Below are 23893 nucleotides of genomic sequence, written 5' to 3'. Positions count from 1 at the left end.
CTGTTAATGTAAATAAACATTCTGAATTTTTCATTTATTTTGAAGATCGGTTCATTTTTTAAAGCCCTCTGTTTATCCGCAACGTTAAAGTACTTATCTGAATAATATCTTAATAATAGCAGTTAAAAGCAACATCATAATAAAAAAATATATATTGGCTTGGATACTTTCGTTTGACAACAAAATGATCTCTGTGACGAAATAGCAAATAGACACACAGGTACGCAAGGCCAGTCATAAAAAGGGTATTTGAAAAGGCTTTCCTTTATGAAAATTCTTTGAGATCACAAAAGTTTCTAGTATCACAGAAAAAAGGAGGCTAAGTTTTTGCAAGCTTGCAGATAATTGCGACAGGAGCAATAATCAATCACACATTACTTAATACCTGAGGTAACACCATGGTTGCCGCCAATGGTGGGATAATTTTCGAATTTTGATTCTTCCAGTTCGCTGGAAAATGTACTCATTGAAGCCATTTTTACTACCTTACAATACAACCTTATGTTTAGAATTAATATACACAGGTGGAACGCTATTTGATGGTTTTAATCGATTTTTCGGTAATCATTCTCGAAATTCGTGCACCCTACCCTGAAGCAATGTAATGTGGAGTTTTGTTCCCATCCCACTGGTTTCAGTTTGCCAATCAACAGTCTGTCACATTAATGTGCCGAAGAGTGGAGAGGATCAAATTGAAATGAAAAAAAAATTAAACATACCAGCGACTATCATTGATTTTTTATTCATCCCTACTGTCGAGTAAGCACCAGAAATGCCAAATCTGCCGAGTTGAGAACCGATTCGTAACTATTGGGGGTGTCCCCCCTACAACCCTTTAAGCACCACCTTTGCGTGAACTGTAACTATTCAAGCGGAAATTTACTGGCCTTTCCTCGTCATGATACTGAGTGAGCTTGAGGAGCGTTTTTCAAGTGAGGCATGCGAGAAAATGTCACTGTCACAAGTTGAACCTATTGTCAAGCATTACAAACTGTACAGTGACAAATCGGGCGGCAGTCTCATCTTTTTGCCAAATCCAGTGGATGGGCCAACTTCTGACTGATGTGGAGAATTGAAAGAGAGAGCCAAACGTTGCGTCTGCTTTCTTGCCTTCATTGCTTGAAGCATTCAGCCATACTGATCTGCACAACTTGTATGCAGACTTGTTTCAAGCGTAAAGGAATGAGCCTGTTGCTTCTTGTGAAAGAACACAAAGTAAAGTGATAATTGTAAAAAAAATTTGAACATTAAATTTATTTGCATCTCGACGAGATAACTGACAAAATTATTTCGATAAAGTACATCGACTTTAGACTTGTACATTTTTTAATTATTTTCGATTCGAAAAAGGGAATGCCATTTTCTAAATGATTTGTTAAAAATTTTGATTTAAGGACCGTTGTTGGATATTGCCATTATCTATAATCTATTTATTTACCATAAGTTTTTGCTGTAGCACTTCAGCAAATAATGTAACATAAACTCATTTGTTTTGATTTATTTTGAAAAAAATTTCCACCGACAGCTAAAATTGCAAAAATTGAAAAACCAAACGTAAATAATTGGCTTGTTTCGTTAAAGAAAGATGAGTTTTTGAGTGATGAGAAAGATGGGATTTTGTTTGGTTTAGGTGGTCATTAAAATTATTTCGTTTTTGTATATTATTTGTGAAATGGGCAGGTCTTACTTATCACTGAGAGAATAGTCTAGAGACAGCTTCCACAAAAAGAATGTTAATTTTAGTCAGCAATTTTGTTATTAATGTGCAGAAAATTGAAATAGTTTCTTATTCCGAAGGCTATTGTATGTAAATTGTATTATTGATGAAAAATTCCATTAAATAGCTCTATTTCTTAACAGTTTTCTAATATTCTATCATGACTTCACGCAAGAAACGTGTTTTTTCAAAAAATAAAAGAAAAAAGGTTGAAGATAAGAATAGTGCGATAAATCCTTTCATTGCTTGATTTCTCAAAGAAAAGGCGAGGTATATAGTGCGTCATAAAGTAATGAATTCCATTTTGAAACTGGAATTAATCAATCGTAATAAAAGCATGCCTTAAAAATGGTAAAATGTTTTAAACGATTGCAAAAAATGACTGCAAAAAATGTTCTGAGATATATTTTAAGGGGCGTGGTTGCAAAAACATTTTAAGAGGGCCGGCCATAGGAACGATTTGAGGTAACGGAAGAGTGTTTTTGCCTTCCCTGGAGCAAAAAACGGTCTTATGCGAGAAAAGTGCAGATTTATTCACTAACTTGATCACAAATTACATGGGCGTGTATGTTTTTCCAAACCTTAATCTTAACTCAAAGAAGTTTTATGGTTTGATTAGGCTAATCTGAAAATTTGCTCAGATCTAGTGATTTCAAGATTGCCGCTATATTGTTAATGACTTGGTCGCTTAAGTTTTTTCCATATCACAAATTAGGCTGAAAATGAAACTTTAAGCAGTGATTCATAAAACGACGAATAACAAAAGTCCTAGAACTGACCCTTGTGGAACACCAGTTAATATATGCTGATTTTGAGCCAATTTTACAGCCCTGTTTATTGTTCGGTATAGGGTTGTGATAATGTGCTTTTCCTAGATAACTTAGCTATATATCACTTGGGACTTAATTAAAATTAGCCACGAGTCATTTCAAAATTACGAAAATCAGCAATAGTTTCACCATGCTTATGTAAGAAACTTAATGTGGTTACAGTATAATAGTTCTTTGTGTTACTTTTCTCTAATCTTCCAATTACACAGAGCATATAGCATGTATCTAAATTAGTCGATGATAAGTAGGAATTTATTATCAAGTGCAAAGCACGCAAACCGGTTGCTCGCACTAAACAAGAGAATTATGTGGCACCAGCAGGCTCTTTTTTAAACATACTAACTAGGGGGTAATTGCCCCTGCCTGCAGCCCCAGGGACATTCAATTGTTTCAAGCAAAAGCCTATTGTCCTTCTCTTTATATAAACAAAGGTTTGTCCCCGCAGCTTATTTCCCTTTGAATCAAAGACCTAGGTGCAACTTGTTGTTTGGGGAGGGGCCAGCCCCGGCAAATACGTGAAAAACAGCCCTTTTTACAAAACAAAAGTAATTTTATTTTACTATTAAAGTTTTTTGAGGGGGCCCCCATCCCCCAATATCGAGGTGGGGGGCATCAACCCAATATCGAGGTCCTTGCTTTGAATAGGCTATGGGCACGAGATAACTTGCCAAATATGTTTTTGTCTAAAGCAAAATATCATAAATTGAATAAGGCTCAGATTTGAAGAAAATAGAGAATAAATTATGAAACATTAAAAGAGTAAGCTTGAAGATATGATACAGATATGTTTTTACTCTTTTCAATTTGTACAATTTGCAAATACAATAAATGTAGGGAATTAAACATACATATATAAGAATAAATACATAAGCTGAAGTTATCAAATGATAACTCTTTTAAAAAGCGAAGTTTATATTAAAAAACCTTGGTGCATGCATGTTTCTGATATAAACTTTTTTAAACAAAAGTAAACAAACCCCTCAAACACTTCTCCCAGCAATTATACACAAGGCCAATTCAGTTATAATTTGACGCTCAATCTGCAAGATGCATTTGTGAATAATAGCTTCAACTTTACATTCCAGAAAATTAGCTGTTGCACTTTGCACAGGGGCCAACTGAATGGAGACTTGGTGAATGAGCACCAGTGCTGGAAATTTATAGTATTAGAAGCCTTTGTTGTGAGCTTTTCAATGCAGAAAATATTTGTAAGGAAAAGCAAAAAATAACAAATTTCTCAATTTAAAAATCTGTAAATAAAATAATTAAAAGGTCCTCATTTTCATAAGCATCACCAGGATAAATTGATAAATCTTGGACATCTTTGAAACAAACTTTGACTGACTTCCAAGGTGCACAAGTATGGGCCATTTAATGCTCATGGTCTTAACATTATCACACCTGTCAAGAGACCCACTAAATGTGCATGTTTTCTTTGTTTAATATTGGGGGGATCAATAGAAAGGGGATTTATAGTTTTTGCTTGGTAAGGGGGGCTTGATAGAGAGGGGGCTTAAAAGAGAGGGGGGCTTAATTGAGCTTTTACGCTAAGTATTTTTATCAAATAAGTGAAAATCAAATTGCATAAATAAGTATCATAATGTAATTTTGACATGGTAAAGAGGTTAAAAAATCATGGTACAAAATTCAATAAGCTTCTGATTTGCAGTAAATATCATGTTTGTAGATTCCTTTTCATACTCTTTACATTTCTGCTATGCTGGTTCAAACATTGGCAGATTCCTGTGAATTAGGTTATGTCTGATATCGTCATTGGTTTTTTTAGACTATTGGATATCTTCTCCAGTGGTGGATTGGTTGCCCGATATCGCTCTTTGTCAGCTCTCATTCTTTTCTTATTTTTCACCACATATTTGAGAGAAATGATGGCAAAAACTATATGTATCACAATAAATACTGTTAAAGCCAGTCCGAAACAGCTCCATTCAAAGTATATCAAAGCCTTTGCATTAGTTATCAGTCCTGCCACAGAGTTATGAATTGCAGCCATTGCAAATTGAAAGATCATGCATGAAAGAATATACTTATCCATCAAGGTTAAGTATGAGACAGTTGGAACAAATTGCTGAACATAGTACTTGAAGGCAACTGAAGTTAGGAGAAGAGTGAGGGTAATTTGTATTCTGTCACCAATTGAATCCACCTTCACTGCAAATGAACTGAATGTAAGGGCGGTGATGAGGCACATAATTAGGGCAACATTGTAGAGGTAGAAACCATATTGGCGCATTACATGAAGTTGCACTTTGTACAGTGGAAAAATATTTGGAGATGAACCTTCTTCTGGAATGTTTTCGGTGCTTTCTACAAGTACATGCTGCTGAAGGTCCCACTCTTGCCTTGCTGTAAAATTCCATGTTCTTATGTTGTCATTTCTGAATGGTTCTTTAAGGAGATTGATCTTGTCTACCTGCCAGTTTGAAGTTAACACAAGGGTGAGATCATGATAGTCATAAGGAAACTCATTAACTTCAAGGACCTACAAAATGAGACAAATGAATAATATAAATATAATATGGAAAAAAAGTATTTCATTGAAGTCTTAGACCTAAGTTTTTAAAGTTTTGTAGCGTTTACTGGTTCCTTCGATAGCGCTGAATGAACACGTGTTTAGGCTCTAAGGCCTATGCTAAGAGAGATAACACTTTTAGGAACCGAAGATTGATCTTAGTCATTCAACGCTAAAAACAAAACTAGCTTAAATTACAAGATTTGGCGAATAAAAGGGCGTAAATACAACATATTGGCGCCAATGACTAGAACAATACTTGTGGATCCGATCTGGTCCACGTCTTGTGTAAACGGGGTCTTAAAGTCACAATTCTGGTTGAAATGACTTGACTAAATCACGCAGAACCACATAGCTTTGCTATATATAGAACAATATAGCCTTAAGTTGCAAATTGAGCTTTTTTATTTATATGATCATCAGGGAACAGCTTAGCCCTTACTAAAGCCAAACCTTTTTAAATGTGCCCCAGGTCAGGTGCACCGCACACCGCAGGATGTGGATCTAGAATTTGAGAAATGTTTCAAGTGAATTTATGTCACTTAGTCAATTTCAAACAAATTGCGAATTTTCTTGATCATTGCAAAAAACCAGCTTGACATCAGCTGGAAGGAAAGCTTTGTCGCTTACTTTTCTCTATTGGCAACCTTAGGTATTCCTAAGCAAGAACGAAAATTGACTGGATTAAAAAGTAAATTCTCCTGCCTATCTCTGTTGTCATCTCCTCTGTTCTTCTGGTTGCATAAATCATAGAAGACAAGGTGCGTTAGTCGCATAACATTATCGGGCTGCGTTTACAACGTCTTGGCATTGTTTTTGAGACCCAACTAGCCTGGTTATCAGGCTAAGACCCAACCAGTTTAGCTATTGTTCGAGTTCGTCTTTTGCAACCCAGAGGTAGCTAAATGCACAGTGGCAAACATATGGCTCTTCCTATACAGTGCGAGAGTGGTGCGTCAGTTACTACGCAGAGGCTGTCGCCTCATCCTTGTGACCTACAGAAACAGGCATGAAGTAAACCAAGAGAACTTTTATGTTAGCTGAGCGATGATTAAATCGATTTAAGGCCATATATCAGGTCTTGAGAGAACGTGTAGATTACAAATACACCAATTAAGCATTCGTGAGAGAAGGGATCTTTAGTGACATTGAAATTTGCAGATTCTTGGCCGAGTAGTAAAGGTTTCACGCTGCTACTTGAGGTATTTTCCTAAATTGAAAGGATACTTGGAAACCTAGATATGGATAGGACCATGTCATCCAATAGTTTTAGGGACAAGAGTATTGAATTCTTTATATTCTGAGGGTATTACGGATATCTCGATGGTATTACAAAGCAATCAAGATAACAAGGCTTTTTGCTGTTTGTTCTCCGCACCTGATCAATTTTCAACAGGAAGTTACTGTCAAATATCAAAATGAAAGAAAGGGACGTGATGGAACTCATAAGTCATGTGTAGAACCAAGGTGTTGTAGCCTGTTGGCTGTAATTGAAAAAGACAGGGGCCTACGACGCCATGTTCGATTTGGTCTAGAGAAGAGCATATGTATGAGGTATGACAAAAACCCTCTGCAAGCTTCTGTATTTCGATGTTACTGCTCTCAGGAGATATAAATATGAATCCTGGACCACCTATATATCCTATCAGTGGTATATGCAAAAAGGGAGTTGGGGCAAAAAAGATGCAATTTGTTGTGATGGCTGTGGGACTTGGTTTCACGTTAGAAAACAGTGCATAATGATGCCAAGACAAGTTCTTCAGTCTTACTGTGACCAACAAAAGATATAAGATGGGAGCGCAATGAATGTTTTGAGAAAACAACAGAAACTCAGATGAATGAAAGGGAAGAGAAATTGGATCCCTTTGATGTTCTGGTGGAAAACCTTCGCTCTTCTGGACTAAAACGTGGACATATAAATGTAAATGGTTTTTTAGCAAAAATGGTGGAGATTCAGGTTCTGCTGCAAAAAACAAAACTTGATATTAGCTATATCTGAGACACATCTTACTAAACATGTTAAGGATGAAATGCTCAAAGTGCAAGGTTATAAAGTGAGTAAGTTTGACAGATTAGATGGTGATGGAAATTGGGGAGGCGTCCTTGTCTTCTTCTCTGAAAAACTGACAGCCTTTGAAAAAGCAGACCTGAAGGGGTCAAATTCCACTGAATCAGTTTGTCTAGGTATTACAATAAACTCACAAAAGCTGCTACTTGGGACAGCTTATAGACCACCTACTGATGTTTATTTCTTTGGAAACTTTCGGGTACTCATTGAGTCTTTTTGGTTGAGAAGAAACAACTTGATCATAGTAGATGATCTCAATTCCGATATGAAAAAGGGAAAACACGATGAAATCTTGGGTAACTTTGGAACACGTTTAAGAAGCGTTTAAGAAGTACGAGCAACTCTAAGACCATAATTGATCTAATCTTAACATCAGATGCAGAATAGATCACAAAGTCAGGGACTTGGAGCAATGGTTTATCAGATCACCATCTTGTTTATGCAGTTGTTAATCTCAAGAAAAAGGGTAACCAATGCTAAAAGAAGTGCACGATTGCAAAAAATATAGATAGGCCTAAGTTGGAAGTTGGCTTTGACACAGCTCCTTGGGAAAAATGTAATGTGTTTGATGATGTTGAAGACTCATTATGATGTAGAATATCATGAAAGATCACATAAAAAACGCAAAGTTAAGATCAGAGCAAAAAGCCATCCATGGGTTAATACAATAATCATCAAAATGATGAACAAAAGATATAGACTTTTTGCTAAGAGCACAAAGGACAAAATGTGATCATCATTGGAAGGAATACAGAAAAGCACGTAATGAGACCACTAAGATGTGCCGGATAACAGAACTAAATTACTGGAAAGGACGTCAAGAGAATGCGTCAAATTCTAAAGAATTTTGGGGTGCAGTAAATGAGGTGCAGGACAAAAGAAAATGCAATAAGATAGGTCCACTAAATGGAGAATATGGTGACATCCTGATGGACAATGCACAGAAAGCAGATAGTCTAAATGAATTTTTCACCACTATTGGTCCTCGCCTAGCAAACAATGTAGAACCAATCAATGCCCACCCTTTTCAGCATCTATTCAGGGTAATACCAACTACTAGCTTACCTTGTTTCAATGATAATATGATTGAAGAAAAATATAATCAACGAAGTTAAACCAGGAAAAAGTCGAAATGGCATTACTTCATCAGAGCGAAAAATTGCTGGCAAATTTGCAGCCGTAAGCCTAAAATCTGTCATGAGGAAGAGCATTAATGACGGCAAGTTTCCTGATAAATGGAAAACAAGCAGAATGAGAGCACTCACTATACAAGAAAGGAGACACCTTGGAAAGGGGGAAATTTCGTCCTATATCTTTATTAGATATTCCAAGTAAAATCCTAGAAAGCATTATAGCTGATTCAGTTGATTATCATATGGTGAACAACTTGGGAAGGCTATATATGCATCAGTGGGCTTTCCTTAAAGGACGTTCAACTAAACTATTACTTCTCCACCTGACTGAAACATGGAGAGATGCCTTAGATGGAGGAAAAGTTATTGCTGTACTTTTTATTGATTTCCAGAAAGCTTTTGACTATTTTAAGATAAAAAATTCGAGCGAATGGTTTATTTTAAGATAAAAAAATTCAAGCGAATGGTTTTTCAGGCAAATGAATGACTCGCTGACTATCTAGCAAACAAGGAACAATATGTCGAGATTGATCAAGTTAAATCAAGCATGAAAAATATAGACTGTGGAGCACCACAAGGGTCTGTTCTTGGGCCACGACTATTTGCAATCATGACATCATCAATCATGTACAAAAGCTGGAAAAATTGAAATGTTTGCAGATGATACGGAGGCATACTGTGTAGGCGATACAGTTGACCATGTGATATGTAACCTGCAGAAAATGTTAGACGATATTGCAATATGGTGTTGAAAATTTTTTCTTTCAATCCACCCTGACAAAACAGAAATTATGTTTATTCAAAAGAAACAATTCAGCACCTTTACAACCTGTATGGCTCAATGAAAAGCAAATCAAAATTGTTGATAAGTCTGAATGTCTAGGAAAGACTATTGACAAAAATTGTCAAAGTTCTAGAAGAAATCTATTTCAAAGGACTTCTGCAAAGTGAAACTGAAGGTATTTTAGTACGGGGACCCTGTAACTTGTCATCAATAGCAGAGCTTGAAAATGTTCATGTTAGAGCAGCAAAACTTATCCACAAAATACCATCCTTAGTTCTAAACCACCAAGTACTCGAGAATGCAAAATGGAAGTCAATAAGTCATCTATAAAAATGGAGACGTTCATGTATTGCATATCAGTGTTACTATGGCCTGTCACATGAAGCTATTAATTCGTTAATGCAGAAGAAAGAGAACAGAAGATCTATGCAAAGCAACCAGAAGGTGATGCTAGGGAGACCACTTTCAGAAACTGGAAGGCAGACATTCAAACATCGTCCTGCTATTATCTGGAATGCACTTCCAGAGGGGGTAAAATTTTCCCCTAACTATAATTCACTTGAATTTTCTCTGAAAAAACAAAGTAATCTGGTAGAAAACATATCTGTAATATCGATACTTATTCACTCTAGGTAATTCTCGTGTTCATGTCTATATTTGTTTATGCTTCTCTTAGTTAGGAAATATTAGCTTGTCGCGCTTTAGTTTTTCATGTTTTTCGGTATAGTAATATTTTACATGCCCTTTTGCTCTACAAAGTTCCCCCGCGTATCCTAATATATCTAACACCTCCTACTAGTTCATTTACGTATTGCACGATAGATACCGACAATAACACCGGCAATTATTGATGTTAGTTTGCTATATTGAATGCTGTTATATAAAGTAGAGTAAGGAGAAACAGAGGTAGTTAGAGAGAAGCGTGGTGCTTGCGAAAGGCCACTGCTATCAAACTTGTAAAAGTTATCGTTTTTATCATTTGTATTCGTGAGAAGCAAATCTTGTGTTTTATTTAGCATTTTCTACCGCTTGGAAAATCATTCCAGCCAAATATACGAAGCCCCTCACATATCGTTCGGATCATCGTCAGTTGTTACAAAGAAAGACATTTTAAATTTCATTTACTTTTAACAATTTCTCGTGTATTAGCAATAACTACGCTTTTAAAAACCTTTGTAAATATCCTTATTTCATTTTGAACTTTTAATTTGCAGGTCCACATCAGCTTATTAGCTGAATTTCTGACCTGCATTAACAACTAAATTATGTATGTATGCATGTTATTAATCAACTGCATTACGGAACTTTATATCAAAATAAAATAATTTTTGAATGAAAAAGATATTGCGTACATGAAGTTTTTTATATATAGAAATAGGGAACTTTTCGAAAAAATTTAAGAGCGTAGTCCCCAAAAGGTTGCGCTGACCAGAACCTTGCGTGACAGTCAAAAATATTTCTGGACCCGCGCCTGCCACCCCCTGGTTGAGATGTCCTTGATTAATTTTTGGCATTAACAAAGAAAGCTCAGCCCCCTATGGCCCTTTTAACTCTACATGTCTGCTTACAGCTCCATATACGTTGGGATCAAAGACGTAGAGACCTAGCCCTCACGTTGCCTAAAAATGTAGAAACAAAACGACACATTTGTCAGAAAAAGTATTCCTTTTGATCAGAAAAGTGTCTTTAATGATAAGTTTTTGGTCAGAATGTGCCGCCTTTTTATGATAAGAAGTACCACCTTTGTCAGAAAAAGTGTTCTTTTTGGTCAGAATGTGCCGCCTTTTTATGATAAGAAGAACCACCTTTTTCAAAACATTACCCTCTTCAGGACTCAATACCTTCTCCATGGGCTCCGAAACAGATTGAAAAGTATGGGGGTGGGGGGGGGGGAAGGAGATTTTAACAATCATAGCAAAAGATTTAAGAAAAGCTCGATTGTTTTGCAAAAAAGTGGGGGGCCATGACTTCCCTCCCCCCCCCTTCGTCGGAGGCCCTGTTCTCTAAGACCAATTCTTGCTAAATAATTTCAAGAAAGAAAGAACATAATTACGACAAGGGAAGTCAGATTTCCACCTCTTTGAACGTTCCTTTTATATGAAGGTACTGGACAACATCAGGAGGCATTCCATAAGTATCAGCGGGCACTAGTCGCTGGCTCCGCTCGTGAACATCAAAGCTGACTACATCATTGATGTAGATATTGGGGTCCCATAAATTTTCCCAATCAACTTCATTTGAATTTGTTTTGCCAGCAAGGTGAGGCTCGGTCCATCTTATATGCATGTAAAACTCGCACTGGAATTCTTGTTTCACTGCATCTATATCTCCAACACTGACAAAACTCACACGGATGAATACATCGACAAGGTCTGGTCGCTTTTCATACCAGACCATCTCTTTTACACTTTCTTTCGTGTTCGAGTCGACATTTTTAAGGTACTGATTCGTTATCTGAAGTTCTTTGATCAAATCCCGCAAAAGACTGTTTGTTTCACTGTCTTCTTTACTTTTAATATTAGTATGGTTATTCGTATTTTCTTCACTTTCCACCACAGATATCCATGCCATGTTCACGTCCTTCTCTCTTCCCCGTCAAAAAGCCTAGACCTATTTATCGCTTACTATAAATTTCCTCTTGCATCCTTTTGTAATCATGTTTTTCGAATGATGACTAGAAACCATAAGTAAACAAATGTTATCAAAACAACGGTTTGATTACCGCTCAGTTTCGACATAGTGTCGATAGCCCATTTCTATAGCATTACATTGTATTTCACCTTTTTAGGCTTTGCGGAAAAAATTTTTAAAATATTTTGGAGTAACTACTTCGGGACCTCTACTATGTTTTGAAGAATGCCCACATTCTCACTTCATGTGATACAAGATGAGATATTCACGCAAAGAAAACGAATTACGTAATTTCCATTCTTTGATAACTGTAGCATATCTACTCATCGATATTTCAACTGCAGAATATTAGATATCATCTGTTAACGCCATGCCCGAAATGATACGTCGAACAGGTTCTTCCAAAAATAGGCGTAAATATTTAAATTTATCCCCTTTTGCAAGACCGGGATCAGTGTGGACTGCGCTATTGAATGAGTCCGAAAACTCATTCCACTCTTGTAATTTCCCGTTAAATTTCCTAATTTCCAGTTTCGGGAGTTTCACCCTAATCGCTGTGGGAAAACTTCGATACGACTAAGAAATCGACGAACTTGATTTCAAACTCTCTGCTACACTCTCCTGCGAAGTACTCCTCATCGTTCCAACACTTTCCAAAGCTTCTTCCAGGCAAATAGGATTAAATCTGATCATTTCTTGATTTTCGTTCGCTTCGGCTGCTTCATTCTCGCAGTTATCGTCGTCCGCGTCAACATCGATTAATCCGTCCAAAGTAGTGCTGTCAATTTCCTTTAAATGTTCTGCTTTCTCTTTCAAGTCTGCCTGAAACTGTTTTAACTTTCTAGACAGGGAATTTTGCATAACCATTTAGCAACCTACCAAACCTAAGTTTTTAAAGTTTAAATCATAATAACCACCTAGGAACCTACCTTTTTTAAATCAAAAGAGTAGAGGCCATTGATCATGTTAAGCCATGGGAGCATTCTGGCAAATGACCGGAAATTGCGTTTCCGCAAGCATGAAAAATGCACGGACAGCAAATTTCCAATTTCGAATTTTTCAAATTTGATGATACTATCGGAAAGTGCTTGCAAAACTGAGCAAAAGATATAAAAAGCGCAATGTGACCTGACCTATAAGCAAAAAGTTGTGACCAGGGCCGTCGCGAGGCGAGCCTCGTTTGGGGGGGGGGTGTGGACTACAAATTTACCTGATTAAAAAATTATTGCCTGAAATTGTTTAGCTGCTGCCACCAACCTCTGCAATGCATTTTTTCAATCTAACTCTGTATGATAATAACGGACTTTCCTAATAGTCTTGTCAAATCTCTATTTCGGAACGGGCAAAGGATATAGTTACTACCTGAGCAAATTTTCGAATTTTGATGCTTCTAGTTCCCTGAAAAATGCACTCTTTTAAGTAAATTTCACTAAAGCAATCCTCCTAATCCTATTGAAAACTATTGTTTTTTTGCAAAAAAATTACAGCAGATAAAAACAACAATTTTGCCATGGTCTTGAAAAATACAAGGTTGTCAGTTACTTTTAAATTTAGATCCCTCTCTCCATCTTAGCATGCCTTTTGAATGTTAAGAAAAATCTGGAGCTCATAGTGAATTGCAGTTGACGCTTCTACTGAGAAACTTTAGGAGAAATGGACACAAGGCACAATTTTACCTAAAAAGGGTCTGGATTTCTAGATTTATTGCCAACAAGCAATCTTCAAATCATTAGTTTATTTACCTTTATTAATATCAAGGAAAATCATATTAAATCATATTGATTTTATGACATGACATGACACGTCGCACTCCCCCCCCCCCACCCCCCGGTCCTCTTACGTCGTCGTACCCAGTCCTCTTTTAGGTATAGCACTACAAAGTTTTAACTTTGCAAGTTATAAAACTGAACCTTTTTTCTGGCGTTATTTGACGTGCTGAATACAATGAGACGCAAAAACAGCTTTAAAAATTACACAAAAGCAATTTTTAGACTACTGTACTTGTACCCAGTCCTATATTGGGTCTTGCACCGTAACTTAATAACTATATAAGTTTTACGACTGAAATTTTGTTTCCTGGCGTAATCTGAAATGCTTAAAGTTCACCAAAGGCTTTATTTGGACTGAGGTACTTATACCTAGTCCACTGTTGGCTATCGCACTAAAACTTTATGACTACGCAAGCTGTACAACTAAAACTTTGTTTTCTGGCGAAATCTGACGTACTTAGTTAGATAGAGTATATGTCCAGTCTACGAAACAAAGAAATCAACTACCTAAGTACCTATTCAACATATTTTATGATATAACTTGATGTGCTAAATACCTTATGAGACCTAGTTGTTTGCTTTTCGCCAGTTGAGCTGTGAATCGATTGCCACGTATTTTTAGGTAAGCTTCAATAAGAAACATTTATAAGCCATGAAAATCGGAAAGAAATGTCAAGGAAATTGCTGAACATCAACACATAAATTTTGCAAGGGAATAAGGAAAGTCTTCAGAAAAGAATATGACGAATACTAAATTTTCAATAAGTCTTGCTGTCTTCAAATCGCTGAGAAAGAAACAGAAGATGAATTGACGCATACAGAGGAATTAGCCGATAGCATATTGCCCCTAAATGAGCATGATAGAATTATTTTTGCTTCTTTGCAAATCCTCAATTGAATCCTCTCCACCATTTATAGGGTCTTCATCGTCTTCAGACCGCCAAAATGTACAGTTGAATGAAGGACAGTTTGTAGATTTGAGATACCAGCTAAATGTGACGACGAAATGTATTTTAAGGGGCGTGATTGCAAAAACTTTTTAAGAGGGCCGGCCATAGGAACGATTTGAGGTAACGGAAGAGTGTTTTTGCCTACCTTGGAGCAAAAAACGGTCTTATGCGAGAGAAGTGTAGATTTTTTCACTAACTTGATCACAAATTACATGGACGTGTATGTTTTTCCAAACCTTAATCTTAACTCAAAGAAGTTTTAGTGGTTTGATTAGGCTAATCTGAAAAAATTTGCTCAGATCTAGTGATTTCAAGATTGCCGCTATATTGTTTTTTCCGTATCATAAATTAGGCTGAAAATGAAACTTTATCGAAAAGTAGTGATTCATAAAACGACGAATAACAAAGGTCCTAGAACTGACCCTTGTGGAACACCAGTTAATATATGCTGATTTTGAGCCGATTTTAAATCCCTGTTTATTGTTTCGTATAGGTTAGTGATAATGTGCTTTTCCAATATAACTTAGCTATAAGTAAGCCACTTGAGACTTAATGAAAATTAGCCACGAGTCATTTCAAAATTACGAAAATCAGCAATAGTTTCACCATGCTTATGTAAGAATCTAAATGTGGTTACAGTATAATAGTTCTTTGTGTTACTTTACTCTAATCTTCTAATTACACAGAGCATATAGCATGTATCTAAATTAGTCGATGATAAGTATGAATTTATTATCAAGTGCAAAGCACGCAAACCGGTTGCTCGCACTAAACAAGAGAATTATGTGGCGCCAGCAGGGTCTTTTTTAAACATACTAACTAGGGGGTAATTGCCCCTGCAGCTCAAGGGACATTCAATTGTTTCAAGCAAAAGCCTATTGTCCTTCTCTTTATATAAACAAAGGTTTGCCCCCGCAGCTTATTTCCCTTTGAATCAAAGACCTAGGTGCAACTTGTTGTTTGGGGAGGGGCCAGCCCCGGCAAATACGTTAAAAACAGCCCTTTTTACAAAACAAAAGTAATTTTATTATACTATTAAAGTTTTTTGAGGGGGGCCCCCATCCCCCAATATCGGGGGGGGGGCATCAACCCAATATCGAGGTCTTCGCTTTGAATAGGCTTTGGGCACGAGATAACTTGCTAAATATGTTTTTGTCTAAAGCAAAATATCATAAATTGAATAAGGCTCAGATTTGATGAAAATAGAGAATAAATTATGAAACATTAAGAGAGCAAGCTCGAAGATATGATACAGATATGTTTTTACTCTTTTCAATTTGTACAATTTGCAAATACAATAAATGTAGGGAATTAAACATACATATATAAGAATAAATACATAAGCTGAAGTTATCAAATGATAACTCTTTTAAAAAGCGAATTTTATATTAAAAAACCTTGGTGCATGCATGTTTCTGATATATACTTTTTTAAACAAAAGTAAACAAACCCCTCAAACACTTCTCCCAGCAATTTTACACAAGGTCAATTCAGTTATAATTTGACGCTCAATCTGCAAGATGCATTTGTGAATAATAGCTTCAACTTTACATTCCAGAAAATTAGCTGATGCACTTTGCACAGGGGCCAACTGAATGGAGACTTAGTGAATGAGCACCAGTGCTGGAAATATATAGAAGTGGAAGTATTTGTTGTGACCCTTTAAATGCAGAAAATATTTTTAGGGAAAAGCAAAAAATAACAAATTTCTCAATTTAAAAATTTGTAAATAAAATAGATAAAACATTCTCATTTTCATAAGCATCCGGGATAAATTGATAAATCTTGGACATCTTTGAAACAAACTTTGACTGACTTCCAAGGTGCACAAGTATGGGCCATTTAATGTTCATGGTCTTAACATTATCACACCTGGACTTGCTACAAGTCTCTCTCTTTAAAGAAAGGGAAAAAGGAAAAAAAGAAAGGAGCTGCAGGATCTCATTCCCTCCAATTTTTTCTTTTTTCCCTTTCTTTAAAGAGAGAGACTTGTAGCAAGTCCATATCACACCTGTCAAGAGACCCACTAAATGTGCATGTTTTCTTTGTTTGACATCAAATGTTAAAGGGGGGACCAATAGAAAGGGGCTTTATAGTTTTTGCTTGTTAAGGGGGCTTGATAGAGAGGGGGCTTAATCGTGAGGGGGGCTCAATTGGGCTTTTACACTGAATATTTTCATTAAATAAGTGAAAATTAAATTGTATAAATAAGTATCATAATGTAATTTGACATGGTAAAGAAATTAAAACATCATGGTACAAAATTCAATAAGCTTCTGATTTGCAGTAGATATCATCTTTGTAGATTCCTTTTCATACTCTTTACATCCCTGCTATGCTGATTCAAACATTGTCAGATTCCTGTGAATTAGGTTATGTCCGATATCGTCATTGGTTTTTTTAGACTATTGGATATTTTTTCCTGTGGTGGATTGGTTGCCCGATATCGCTCTTTGTCAGCTCTCATTCTTTTCTTATTTTTCACCACATATTTGAGAGAAATGATGGCAAAAACTATATGTATCACAATAAATACAGTCAAAGCCAGTCCAAAACAGCTCCATTCAAAGTATATCAAAGCCTTTGCATTAGTTATCAGTCCTGCCACAGAGTTATGAATTGCAGCCATTGCAAATTGAAAGATCATGCACGAAAGAATATACTTATCCATCAAGGTTAAGTATGAGACAGTTGGAACAAATTGCTGAACATAGTACTTGAAGGCAACTGAAGTTAGGAGAAGAGTGAGGGTAATTTGTATTCTGTCACCAATTGAATCCACCTTCACTGCAAATGAACTGAATGTAAGGGCAGTGATGAGGCACATAATTAGGGCAACATTGTAGAGGTAGAAACCATATTGGCGCATTACGTGAAGTTGCACTTTGTACAGTGGAAAAATATTTGGAGATGAACCTTCTTCTGGAATGTTTTCGGTGCTTTCTACAAGTACATGCTGCTGAAGGTCCCACTCTTGCCTTGCTGTAAAATTCCATGTTCTTATATTGTCATTTTTGTGTGGGTCTTTAAGGAGATTGATCTGGTCCACAGCCCAGTTTGATGTTAACACAAGGGTGAGATCTTGATAGTCATAAGGGAATTCATTAACTTCAAGCACCTACAAAATGAGAGAAATGAATGATATAATATGGAAAAAGTATTTCATTGAAGTCTTACAGTCAGAATTCTGGTTGAAATGACTTGACTAAAACACGCAGAACCACATAGCTTGGCTATATAGAAAAAATGGTTTTAAGTTGCAAATTGAGCTTAAACTTAAGCCAGACCTTTAGAAAACATTATGTGATAATTTTGACCTCCATATACCATGAAAAAGGGCAACACTCCAAAGAGGTTCAGATTACTAAATAGATAAGAGCCTTTCTAAAAAAGCTAGGATCATGTGCCACAATTGCACCCCCTGGTTCTCATGCCCCTGATAACATATTGGTATTAACAAGGCAGCTCAGCTCCCTTGGTAATACCAATATGTTCACAAACTTTAATGGTAGTTTTTCTAACATTATCGGCTCCTGTGTGCCTGTTGCAGCCAGGAGCGCCTACCCTGGAGGGCCTGCAGGGACAGCTGCCCCTCCTGCCCTCTTCTAGGAGGGGCAAAGGGGGCAAACAGCGCCCTTGAATATGTTGTGATTACTATTTTTTTCTTTTTACATTCTCAATGATTCTGCAATCATAGAGAAAATTGAGACTAAGCGGACAATCAAAGTTTTAGAACTAGCCCATTTATAATTGCCACAACTTTTGTAAAACCAAAAATTTCGAATAATAATAAGGCCATTTAATACCCAATTCCATGGATAATTTTCTCAACACTATGCCTATGCGTAGAGCCTTTGATTGCAAAAAAACCCAATTGTATGGGTGGCACAGCTAGATGCATGCAAATATGTTAATTTGTACCACCCGCCCTCACAAGAACTCGATTATGGTAGTGAAAAAATGCTACTTTTTGCCCTCAGCACCAACACTGCCCCTCCTGCCGTAATCTTGTGCAGGCGCCCCTGGTTGCAGCTCCACAGAAAATTATCAAGACCGAATAAACGATAAGGAAAGTCGGATTTATTTCAACCTCTTTGAAAGTTCCTTTTATATGAAGGTACTGGACAACATCAGGAGGCATTCCATAAGTATCAGCGGGCACTAGTCGCTGGCTCCGCTCGTGAACATCAAAGCTGACTACATCATTGATGTAAATATTGGGGTCCCATAAATGTTCCCAATCAATTTCATTTGAATTTGTTTTGCCAACAAGGTGAGGCTCGGTCCATCTTATCTGCATGTAAAACTCGCACTGGAATTCTTGTTTCACTGCATCTATATCTCCAACACTGACAAAACTCACACGGATGAATACATCGACAATTTCTGGTCTCTTTTCATACCAGACCATCTCTTTTACACTTTCTTTCGTGTTCGAGTCGACATTTTTAAGGTATTGATTCGTTGTCTGGAGTTCTTTGATCAAATCCCGCAGAAGACTGTTTGTTTCACTGTCTTCTTTACTTTTAATATCTGTATGGTTATCCGTATTTTCTTCACTTTCCATCACAGCTATCAGCTGCGATGAAGAGGCCATGTCCTTTTCTCTTCCCCGTCAAAAAGCCTAGGCCGATTTTTCAGCTACTATGAATTTCCTGTTGCATTGTTTGGCAATCATGTGTTTCGAATGGTGACCAGAACAATTAATAAACAAACGTTGTCAAGACAACGGTCGTGTTAGCCCTCAGTTTCAACACAGAGCGATGGCATTACATTATTTTAAGCTTTTAGCCTTTTGCGGAAGAAAATTTCAAACTTTCTTTGAGTCACTTCTTCGGCAGTCATTTTTATGGACTTGAATTCTAAGATTTTCCCTGCAAACCTAGCCTGTGCTCTAGACAAGACCCCGAACTTGGAAAAAATCCACATTTTTACGTGTACCGTTGCTAGCCAATACAAATCACTATAAAATATCTTTTTTGAACGTCGAAAGCACTTCAAAATTGCAAGGACACAGGAAAGAATGGGAGCTCTCAGAAAAAGGGGAACATTTCCAGTTTTTGCGCACCCCGGTGCTAATGGACCAGGCGGAGAACAGGGGAATGGTCACCCGAGAGCGAAATTTACGATACCAAGTACTTTGATCAATTCAAGGGTGCTGATTTCGAAAATCGATGTTATACGGGGATTTTGGGGGACATCGGCCTCTTTCTTGTGTTTGAAGCCTCGTTTTTGTGTATATGAAAGTAATCAATGAAAAAACAGTTTGAAAATAAGTTAAAGTCTTAAAGTTAATTTAGCATATTTCTTGCCTATAAATGCTTAAAATTGAATTATGGTTTGTTAAGGGGGGCAAAAAGCCTCGTTTTTACCAGAAAATTACGCAATCTTAAAATTTTTATCTTAAATAGACATCTTAAAAGCTTAATGCATCTTTTGTTGGGAATAATTTTTGAATTGTCACCCAAAGGAGCTACGCATCCGAAGGAATTGTCATAGAGATTTAGTTTGCATGCTAAATATAAAGCCTTGTGTTTTCTTTACAAGGCAGCAGAATACTGAATTTTACGATTTCTTAATGTCTTTCAAACTTTTGCACAAGCAATATGTGTCGGAGAAAACTCAAGATGTTCTTGATTTCTGTAAAATACACGACCAAGTATAACTAGAAACATAGTTATAGCAAGAAAAAGCATGTTATTGCGTTAGTATACGCCTGTCATTGTAAAAACTAACGTTAAATACTTTATATAATACAATACGATACCAAAAAATATTCTATGACATGGTCGTCTTTATGCCTTGTACCAAAATGTACTTCCACCTAGATGTGCTTCCACCAAAGACGCCAACCTTTAATTTTGTCAGGTATACGATTGAAGAATAAAACTGAGATCCATAGGCGTAGGAGATTTATGGGATAGAAGGGCTGCATCCCCACCTAATCAGCCAAAAATGATCGCATTTCACACTCCATTCGGGCAGGCTTATCTCAATACAACAATAACATCCAGAAAAGGTCCACACAAAATCCCACCCCCTTTAAACGTTTAGCATCTGCTACGCCCATGCCACAACTAGCAGGTTTTCTATCAGATAGTGCAATTTTCTGTTTGAAAATCCAAGTGTTTTTCGTAATTTGTCGATCGTGAGATCATAGTCCATCTCTCCTGTTTAGTTTCCAAAAATTTCTGCTTTATCAGTTCATTATTAGTGACAGCAAGGCTAAATCACAAAGGCAATATTCCAGGGCTACCCAACAGTGGCGGAAATTCAGGCTTTAATTTCGTTGGCTTTCATTTCCGCCTCATCCGCCTCAGTCGATACTAATTTCCACCACTGCTAGCCAGAGCACCCTTACCCCTACCCTGGGTATCAGAGCCACATATACTTAAGCATGGAAATAGGAGCTCCGTGGCTTCTCCGCTCATTGCTCCGTTCTTATCTTCTAATCCCTTGCTCGAAATTATGTCGCTCTGGTACCCAGGGTACAAAGCCCTCGGTCGATGCTATGGCTAGGTTTTTTCGTAGAGGGGGGAAACATAGCTACCATTCCAAAAAGGGGGTGTATCTACTCAAAATGGTTTGTTAAGGTTTGAGGAAGGCAATGTGTGTCCAGATAAGGCTAGCAATCTTTAATTTTACGACCGAAGTTTTCAGTGGTGGAAAGACACCGTGATTTTTTCTACGATCAATTGTAAATGGAACCTCGTGAAAAGAAAACACAAACATAATTTGTAAGTGATCCTGCAAAACACAGCAAGTTCCGACAGGATCATGCTAGGAAAGGGGGCACTTGCCCCTCTGCTTCATCAACACTGATTTCCATATGAGATAAATCTTCTCACCTCTTTGAAGGTTCCTTTGATATGAAAGTACTGGATAATATCAGGAGGAATTTTGGAATCCAGCGAAGGTATGAGTCGGTTGCTTTTCTCGAGAACATCAAATCCAACAGCATGAATCAGATGGATATTTGGATCCCAGACGTCTTCCCAGTCAACGTCGTCTGAATTGCTCCTTCCAAGCAACAGAGGCTCTGTCCACCTGACCTGCATGTAAAATTCGCATTGGAAGTCCTGTTTGATAGCATCAATATCACCTATACTAAGCACGCTGATACTTATAAAAACAGAGACACTCTCTACTCGATCCTCGCGATGAAACGTTTTACCAGAGCTCTGTTTTGTGTTCAACACAACGTTTTTAAGGTACTGATTTGTTTTCTCTAGTTCTATAACGATACTACGCAGCAGTGATATCGGCTCGTCCTTTTTGTGATCCTTAACTGTAATCATTTGTGGAGAATCATACGCGAGGTAGTGATCAACCCAGTCCATGTCAGCCACAGTTGTTTATTCCGAACTAACTCTCTAAGAAATACGGTGAAAAATTTATTCACAAAACGGAGCAACCTGGATTTGCACATGCTGAGAAAACTCTTATCCTTTAAATGGACGTTGTCGTGGCTTAAGAAAAAATAATAATTTCCTAATACGTATTATAAAGAGATTATGGATTTTGGATGACTATTTGGTTGTTTTTGGCATGAAGTCGAGTCACGATCATGTCAGTGCTAACGTTTAAAGTAAAATACCAAGCAAAATTTAACCCTGAGTCCCCCTCGACTGGAAAGTTTTCATAGCACTCATTACCCCATAAAAACCATATAGGGCATGGGCTCCGATGCAGTAGGGAAAGTGGAGGGGTCAAGAGAAAATATAACAATCATAACAAAAGGTTTTAAAAAAGCTCTATTGTTATGCCAAAAAAGTGAAGGGGCCATGGCCCCCCGTCCCCCCCTTCGTCGGAGGCCCTGTAGGGGAATCTATAAGGTCAATTTTCATTGTAGTGCACGGCCCCAGCTTGCTCTTAGGACCACCTTTAAGGTATTTTTGTAACATTTTTATCATATGATAAAAATAAAGTGTATAACCCTTTGATCGCATTTCGTTAATTCTTTGGGCGCATCATTTGATGCAAAGGGAAAAAAGCGACCGAAAGGATTAGGAAAAATTTAAGCTGATTGGAAATTGCGCAATTCTCGTGCTTAGAAACAAAAATCACATAGGTAGGATTGATCGTGCTATTGATTTCCATTGTCACTTTTGCTTGATGCGATCCATGGTTTAACGCCAGAGCTCTTTGGCGTCTTAGTAAGAACATTTATAGCTACAATCATTGCCAAAGCTACTTGGAACACCAAGCGATATGGTTCATGTATTTGTATTTTTCAAATCTTTCCTCAAATAATCCCAGTTCCACACCCCCTTCTCTGCAAGACAATGTTGATAGTACAAACACATTGTATTAAACACACATAATACAAGACAAAGAAAAAACGTACTTCCTTGTATCCTACCTCGTTTTATAGTAAAGGGAGAACGGGTAGCAGAATTCGCTCTTGAAAACTGACGCTAGGGTACCATGACTTCTCGCAATGAATATACACCACGCAAAAGGGGTAAGGAAATAGGTGTAAGATGGTACTCATAATGCGTAATTAATTATATTTAATCAGGTGGTTGAAGGTATGTTCCCACATCGATCGCATGCTTATTAAAATCAACTTAAAACTTTCGCGCAAAAGTATCGAGACACCTTCGAAATTTTATGCAATTAATTTTAAAAAACCTTTTTAGATCCTTTCTTATCAAATAAGAACGCAAAATTTTACAATGATAATTTTAGTGCTATGAAGTTGTTGGTATTGTGAAATGGACGTTTAAAGTTGTGAGAGATGCTGCGAAAACTGAAACTTTGGAGAGATGACGATTTATGCGAGCGGCTTGACTTCTCCTTCCATTTTCATCATATAACAATCCAAGGCTAAATTTTAAATCTGAGCGGCTAATATAAACGACGACGCTTCTTCGCCAACTCTCTAATCACATACATTATATGATAAATCTATCAACGAGTTACGCAAAGTCTTTCTCACGTACTGCCTGTCCTAAATGCAAACTGGACCGCAAGAGCTTTCACAGGCCTCTTGGGCGAAACGGTTTGCTACCTTCGACCGTTTAGCCTTTGATGTCTGAATCCTCTGAATCTCTCTCCGAATCTCTTTAAATCTAAATTCATACCTATATTTATATGTACAAAGAAAATTTCAGGAAAAAAACTAAGCGTAAAATGTTACCTAAAATAAACTAATGACTACACAACATGATTTAATCCTAATGAGGGGCAATCCTAGAACAAAAGAATAGAACAAAATAATGTTCGACTAGCCAAAGAGCAATACCTCATTGGCTTCGAAAACACTCTCACACTGAACGGCATGAACAGAACCACTGACCGTTAACCTTACAGTAACACACCATCACCCACATCGTCACTTCTTCTACCCCTAAACATTACTATTTTTTATTTTTATTCCTTTTAAGACCCTTGTCATTGTAATTATTTCGTATTTGGCACTTCATCCTCATTACATCTTATTCCACCATCACCACCCACGGTTCAAACGTCGCGCTTC

General features: G+C 37.1%; 2 protein-coding genes across 4 annotated transcripts; both read right to left on the bottom strand.

Annotated features, from left to right (window-relative positions):
• Positions 1-3255: 3255 nt before the first annotated feature.
• LOC148959572 (uncharacterized) lies at positions 3256-12642 on the bottom strand. Its single transcript, XM_089110020.1, has 2 exons — positions 11139-12642; positions 3256-5047 (listed from the first exon to the last, which is right to left on the bottom strand). The coding sequence occupies exons 1-2, from the start codon at positions 11631-11633 to the stop codon at positions 4298-4300; spliced, it is 1245 nt and encodes a 414-aa protein (XP_088966146.1). The 5' UTR covers positions 11634-12642; the 3' UTR covers positions 3256-4297.
• On the bottom strand, positions 3256-21990 carry LOC135689005 (uncharacterized). Of its 3 annotated transcripts, none has more exons than XM_089110018.1 (3): positions 18503-19140; positions 16424-17530; positions 3256-3948 (listed from the first exon to the last, which is right to left on the bottom strand). In XM_089110018.1, the coding sequence occupies exons 1-2, from the start codon at positions 19007-19009 to the stop codon at positions 16781-16783; spliced, it is 1257 nt and encodes a 418-aa protein (XP_088966144.1). In that variant the 5' UTR covers positions 19010-19140; the 3' UTR covers positions 3256-3948; positions 16424-16780. The 3 variants fall into 3 exon arrangements, with proteins under 3 accessions (XP_088966144.1, XP_088966145.1, XP_088966143.1); XM_089110019.1 differs by lacking the exons at positions 3256-3948; positions 18503-19140 and adding exons at positions 13806-16284; positions 21261-21990; XM_089110017.1 differs by lacking the exon at positions 3256-3948 and adding an exon at positions 14661-16284.
• Between the last annotated feature and the right edge of the window lie 1903 nt (positions 21991-23893).

Source organism: Rhopilema esculentum, chromosome 9, assembly GCF_057945365.1.
Source record: "Rhopilema esculentum isolate cy_ngs chromosome 9, ASM5794536v1, whole genome shotgun sequence".
Taxonomy (NCBI): Eukaryota; Metazoa; Cnidaria; class Scyphozoa; order Rhizostomeae; family Rhizostomatidae; genus Rhopilema; species Rhopilema esculentum.
The sequence above is the reverse complement of the archived record's forward strand: the minus strand, read 5'-3'. Positions and strand labels throughout refer to the sequence as shown.